At 46.8% G+C, this 6832-nt stretch overlaps 1 protein-coding gene across 1 annotated transcript; it reads right to left on the bottom strand.

The window, feature by feature from the left end:
- Positions 1-4552: 4552 nt before the first annotated feature.
- Positions 4553-5428, bottom strand: LOC112638295 (repetitive proline-rich cell wall protein 2-like). The gene has a single exon (XM_025409787.1). It carries the CDS (start codon positions 5426-5428, stop codon positions 4553-4555), a length of 876 nt encoding a protein of 291 aa, XP_025265572.1.
- Between the last annotated feature and the right edge of the window lie 1404 nt (positions 5429-6832).

The following is a 6832-nucleotide window of genomic DNA, read 5'->3' as shown; positions in this document are numbered from 1 at the left end:
CTTGACCTGACCTTGACGACGCCATCCAAGGTCAAACTGATAGAATCAGTATATAGATCTTCTTAAACCCTACAACTTTTGTTGGAAACACTTTTCTGTAAAACGTATATTTTCCGAGATATTTAGGGGTTTCCACACTTTTGGTAGACCCTGTATATATATATATAATGTATTTATATTCATGCTTACCTTTTGCGATTAGCCATTGTAAAAAGTGGATGACTCTCGATAAAGTACTTATATATAAAGATTGGAGGCCAAAAGAGAAAGGGGATTGCCCAATTAGACACAGTACGATTAGACACAGCCAATCATAGGCCGCGTTCAGCAGACTTAACCGCTAAGTAGCAGTCAAACATGATTGGTTTCTACTTTCAGATCCAGCCAGTCAGCGTCGAATTACATCGGAGGTGTCTCAAAGAGAAAGCACAATGGTTGCCTTTTATTCCATAAATATAAAACTAATTAGAAATGAATCTCTATAAGGCCATCTGTTCAATCGGCAATCACTTGCGTAAACACAATTGCACGTATGAAATTAAATGTTATTAGATTTGGTGATCGCGCCTCCATCACTTTGTTTTTAAGCGCCAAATCTGACAATACTGATGCATTGTCTGCTCACATTATCATAGAGGGCGTGATAATTATACTATTGGGCCTGTTCTTTTTAGCTGCACTGCTGCACTAGTGCAATTAGTTAGAGTGAAAGAAAGTATGTTTGTCTCTTTCTAACTTATTGCACTGGTGTAGCAGTGCAGCTAAAAGGAACAGACCCATTGTAATCTCTATATTGTTGGTAATATGTTTATATATTATTGCTAATGTTCAGAAAGTGAATGTATTAGCGGTAAAGAGTAATAAGAACGTGATATTTTTCTCTTGAATAACATTTCTAATATTTTAATTAGGTAATTATTTTACATTACATCCATACTATTTGTTATAAATAAATCAATACATATAAATAAATCATTAATACATATGATCTTATACATAATAATATAAAATAACTTGTGTGATATATGCAGTGTTACAAAATACTTTGATCTATTTGAAACTAGAAAGAATTATATATAAGATATATTTATGATATGTATTGTTTATTTATTATTTAGTTTTATTAAACGTATGTAGATATAGGGTTCAAAATTATTAATCTACTTTATATATTGCAGGAAGTTTGGTTATAAACAAGTATCACACTGGTGTCACAATTACACACTGATTATATATTCTTCTTTTGGATAATATTTCTGGATAATTTAATCAGGTAATTACCTCTCACATTACTTTTTATATATGTTTTACATAATGCTTTACATAATAACTTTATCCGTTAAAAAGTTGCAAAAACTGTATATATTGTTCGTTTAGTTTTAATAAACGTATGTAGATAAAATTTAAAATTATTAATCTAATTAAAATATTACAGGAAGTTTGATTACAAACAAGTGTCGTTATACACTTTATTGTGGACTCAGTCAGGTAATTACTTAATTTTATTTTTTACACATTGTATCCATAGTATTTATTTGTTATAAATTGGTATATATTTTCACATATACAACATAACTTGTATAATACATACTTTACAAAATAATTGAGTTTGTTGAAAAGCAATAAGGATAATATGTTTCTATATACTATAAACATTTTTATTTAATAAAGGTATGTAGATAGGGTTCAAAATTATTTATCTAATTTAGATATTGCAGGATTTGCTTATATAAAGAAGTGTGGCTATATTTTTCTGATAATTCGTCAAGTAATCATTTCACATTACTTTTTATACATTTGAACCCTATCTACATACCTTTATTAAATAATATATTCTATAAATATTCTATGATTTTTATTGTTTAAAATTATTTTGTAAAACATGTATTATACAAGTTATTTTGCATGTAAAAGTATATACATTAATAATTTATTTGTTTAACAAATACTCCTAAAAAAACTTACCTGTTTTAAAAAAAGGTAAAAAAAAGGCGCCAAGTTCATGTACATTGTATCAAATTGTTGTATCATTAAAAAAAATAGTGATATAAAAAATTACGCCAATTAAGAATAAAAACTTGTACAAATTTAAATAGAAATGTGAATTGGAAACTTTTCTATACAAAATAGTTGTTTTAATTTCCAACAATAATAATAGTAAAAAATTAAAAATTTATTTGAAACTTGTAAAGTGAAAATGAATATAAAACAAAAAAATAAAAAAAATTTTTATGAAAAAAACTTGGCGCTGCCAATTTTATTAGCATATTATTCAGCTTAGAACTGTTACTAAATTTGCAAATTAAATCAACATAAATTAAAGAAATTAAACAATTTTTTTAAATGTTAGATTAATATAATAAGAATTAATAATTAGAATATGCCAATTTTTTTAATAATTACAATATGTGCTAATTTTAAATACATATCTACTTTAAATATGTATTTCTTTTTTAATTATATGTCAATTTTATTGGCAGCACCAAGTTTTTTTCATTAAAATTTTTTTTATTTTTTTGTTTTATATTAATTTTCACTTTACAAGTTTCAAATAAATTTTTAATTTTTTACTATTATTATTTTTGGAAATTAAAACAACTATTTTGTATAAAAAAGTTTCCAATTAACATTTCTATTTAAATTTGTACAAGTTTTTATTCTTAATTGTCGTAATTTTTTATATCACTATTTTTTTTAATGATACAACAATTTGATACAATGTACATGAACTTGGCGCCCTTTTTTTACCTTTTTTTAAAAAAGATAAGTTTTTTTAGGAGTATATCACTTCTTTTTCAGTATAATTTGCTTAGAGATATTGTATTAAAATGTATATATATATTTTTTATTATATATATATATATATATATATATATATATATATATATATATTGTAACGGTACGGCCTATCCCGTGCGCCACGGACTGGCTCGCCGGTGCCAAGATTCGGAAGTAGGTAGGAGAGTCAAGCGTACGAATCCTCTTTTATAAACAACAGGTCTTTATTGGTAGCTAGTTTATCCAGGTTGACTTAACCTACGCAGAGCTTATACCTAACTATTTTTACGCGGAGCTTATACCTAACTTATTGTACGCGGAGCTTATACCTAACTTATTCTACGCAGTTAATTATTCCTCTAGCTTAACCTACGGACGCTTACGGTAAACTTAGCCTAGACGGTCGGTCGCGGTTCCGTTCGGCGAGCGTGTCGCGATTGCGGCGTGCGGCGGTGCGCGGAGGCCGAGTGCCGGGCAAACCCAGGCGGCGGAGAGGTCAGCCCCGTCTCCGTCGGCGTGCACGGTCAGGAAGCCGAGTGCCGGGCAAACCCAGGCTGCGGAGAGGTCAGACCCGTCTCCGTCGGCGTGCGAGGTCAGGAAGCCGAGTGCCGGGCAAACCCAGGCGGCGGAGAGGTCAAACCCGTCTCCGTCGGCGTGCACGGTCAGGAAGCCGAATGCCGGGCAAACCCAGGCGGCGGAGAGGTCACACCCGTCTCCGTCGGCAGGAACGGTCAGGAAGCCGAATGCCGGGCAAACCCAGGCGGCGGAGAGGTCACACCCGTCTCCGTCGGCAGGAACGGTCAGGAAGCCGAATGCCGGGCAAACCCAGGCGGCGGAGAGGTCACACCCGTCTCCGTCGGCAGGAACGGTCAGGAAGCCGAATGCCGGGCAAACCCAGGCGGCGGAGAGGTCACACCCGTCTCCGTCGGCAGGAACGGTCAGGAGTCAAGATGTCTCGGTTATTCCCTGAGATTCAGAGCTGGTCGGAAGCTGGAAAGGAATAAGGTGCCGGTCTGTCGTGCGAGCCGGCTTTTATACGGCTCGAGAGCCCCCCATGCTCGCGTGCGTCAAGGAGGGAGTAGGATTCGGTGGGGAAACATAGGCGGGATCGCAGGTGGGCGCCATAGGCGTCGAGTAAGGAATTTACTCGCGGAAATTACTATAGTTAACTCTTTATTTTATTTTATGAACACAGGAACAAGAAACGAAACGAATGAACAAAAATTATATACATATATACAGGGACGACGACGGTGTCGTCACACCACCCCGCGCTTAGGGGGGTCCGTCGAGGCGCCGGGCCGCTCGGGGGCGGCCGTCTGGGTGGAACCTGATCACCCATCGGCCCGACGTGGTGCGGACCTTATATCTTCGCCCGATGATAGCCGACCCGGCGGGGACCTCGACCACGGTGCCGTCGCCCAGGCGGACGGGAATGGTCCCGGCGATGGGTGGCCTGGCGGTCGGCGGTCGGGTGGCGGACGGTCCGACGGGCGTGGCTGGCCCGGTGGTTGTAGGACGGGCGATAGGTGGTCCGACGGTTGCAGGCCGGGTGGTACGTGGCCCGAGGTTTGCAGGCCGAGCGGTAGGCGGCCGGATGGTCGTAGGTCGGGCAGCCGCGGGGTCGGCGGTCCTGGGCCGGGTAGCCGGTGCACCGGTGTTCGCAGGCCGAGCGGCAGGGACTCCGGTGGAGGGGTGCGGTCCGGTGGTCGGTGGACGGCTGTCAGCTGACCGGGGGTCGGCCAGGGCGGCGATTCTTCCGCGGCGGCGTGGCTTAATCTCCGGCGGCGTCGCTAGCAGGATTGCCTTCCGCCGGTTTGCCTGGTCGGATCGCTGGACGGATGTCCCGGGCCGCGGCGGTCGTCGGGATCGTCCCGGGCTCGGGACCGCTGGAGGCGGCTTGGCAGGCGTTGGCGGCGTCGTGGTCGGCGTGGTAGTAGGCCCGCTTGTCTCGGACTCCGAGCTCGAGCTTATGGCTCCGAAAAGTTCGTCTACCTCGTGTCGATTCATAGCGACTGTTAATCCGCACGCGGTTGCACGGCCTTATATACCCGTTGCACTGCTCCTGGAGGGGATTCGTTCGCGGAATTTCCGATGGCTCGGGGTGTCCCGTGGTTCCAGTGGAAGTAGCGGAGTCCGGTTGCAGGTCGGGTAGTCGCGGTGCCGGCGGTCGTAGGCCGGGCAGTAGCTGGACCGGCGGTCGTAGGTCGGGCAGTAGCCGGACCGGCGGTCGTAGGCCGGACAGTAGCTGGACCGGCGGTCGTAGGTCGGACAGTAGCCGGACCGGCGGTCGTAGGCCGGACAGTAGCTGGACCGGCGGTCGTAGGCCGGACAGTAGCTGGACCGGCGGTCGTAGGCCGGACAGTAGCTGGACCGGCGGTCGTAGGCCGGACAGTAGCTGGACCGGTGGTCGTAGGTCAGACAGTAGCTGGACCGGCGGTCGTAGGCCGGACAGTAGCTGGACCGGCGGTCGTAGGTCGGACAGTAGCTGGACCGGCGGTCGTAGGCCGGACAGTAGCTGGACCGGCGGTCGTAGGTCGGATAGTAACTGGGCCGGCGGTCGTAGGCCGGGCAGTAGCTGGACCGGCGGTCGTAGGTCGGACAGTAGCTGGACCGGTGGTCGTAGGTCGGGCAATAGGCGGTCCGCCATCCGCAGGTCGGGCAGTAGAGGGCCCGTGGTTCTAAGGGAAACTCCTTAGCAACGGCGTTCGTCCGAACGTTCCAAGGTGGCGGTACTTCGGCGTGGTCGGTGGCTTTTTGCCGGATTATGCGTCATCCTCGTCCACCCGAGGACTTTCTGGTATGTTCGGTTGTGGTTTCAGGTCCTGTACGTGGATATGCCGATGCCATTTCCCGTGTTCGTCGCGTAGGTCCACGATGACTGGGGATATTATCCTGCGTACTTCCATGGGCCCCGCAAATCGAGGGGCGAGTTTGGCATTAAACGCGTCGTCGCGGCTGGACAGGGGGCGTTCCCGCTTCCACACCTTGTCGCCCACCCGAGGGCGCCAGTCGCGTCGCCTCATGTTATAATGGCGCTCCTGTTTTTGGAAGGCTCGGGCGAGGTGCACCCTGGCGACCTCATAGGCCTCTTCCAGGCGTTGTCGATGCGACTCCGGGGAAGTCGGGTTCGGCGTTGGTTGTCGCTCGGCGGGATGGGGAGGTGCCAATTCGCGGCCGTGGAGCAGAAAGGCTGGGGTGTATCCGGTGGCCTCGTGTCGAGCGGTGTTTACCGCGAACTGCAACGCGTCAATGTGCTCGTCCCAATCCCGGTGCCGGTCGCCCACGTATTGACTAATCATGGTCTTGATGGTCCGATTCGCCCTCTCCACCGGGTTGCAATGCGGCGCGTAGACAGGTGACGTGCGGTGCTGGATCCCGAACGATGCCAGCAAGGTACGGAACTGACGGGAGGTGAACTGAGTCCCGTTGTCCGAGATGAGTTGGCCCGGGCATCCATGCCGGTAGATGATGCGGCGGGTCACCTCTTTCGCCAGTGCCGTGGTGGTGGCGCGTCGCAGGGGAACCATCTCGACCCATTTGCTGAACCGGTCCTGGGCGGTCAGGAGCCAGACATGTCCACGGACCGAGCGTGGCAGAGGACCGACTAGATCCACTGAGACTTGCTGCCACGGAGCGGTTACTGGGGTAGCGTGTAGATTCCCGGCTGGTCGTTGCTGCGGCACTTTGTGGGCCAGGCAGCTCGGACAGCTCCGAACGTACCGGGCTGTCTCCCGGAACATCCCCGGCCAGTGGTACAACCGGGCGAGTCGGGCGATGGTCTTAGCCACTCCTAGATGCCCTGCGGTTGGGTCGTCGTGTAGCCGGCGCAGGATGTCGAGCCGCTGTTCCCGGGGGACGCATTGTTTCCATTGCTCGGTGGAGGGTACCTCGCTAAAATCCAGGTCGTGTAGCACATGTCGAAACAGTTGGCCACCACGTATTTCGTAGTCGGGGTACTCGTCTGGTCGGCTCTTTACTTCTCTGAGGAGGCGTTGGTACCATGGACACGCTATCCGGTGTTGCATTGCGTTGAGCTGCGGCTCCCGGGAGA

Source organism: Camponotus floridanus, unplaced genomic scaffold (assembly GCF_003227725.1).
Source record: "Camponotus floridanus strain SB8 unplaced genomic scaffold, Cflo_v7.5 scaffold281, whole genome shotgun sequence".
In the NCBI taxonomy this organism is placed as follows: domain Eukaryota; kingdom Metazoa; phylum Arthropoda; class Insecta; order Hymenoptera; family Formicidae; genus Camponotus; species Camponotus floridanus.
The sequence above is the reverse complement of the archived record's forward strand: the minus strand, read 5'-3'. Positions and strand labels throughout refer to the sequence as shown.

What these genes read in the sequence shown, in the direction of transcription:
- LOC112638295 (XM_025409787.1), bottom strand. Translation starts at nt 5,428, where the DNA reads ATGGCGGACCGCCTATTGCCCGACCTACGACCACCGGTCCAGCTACTG.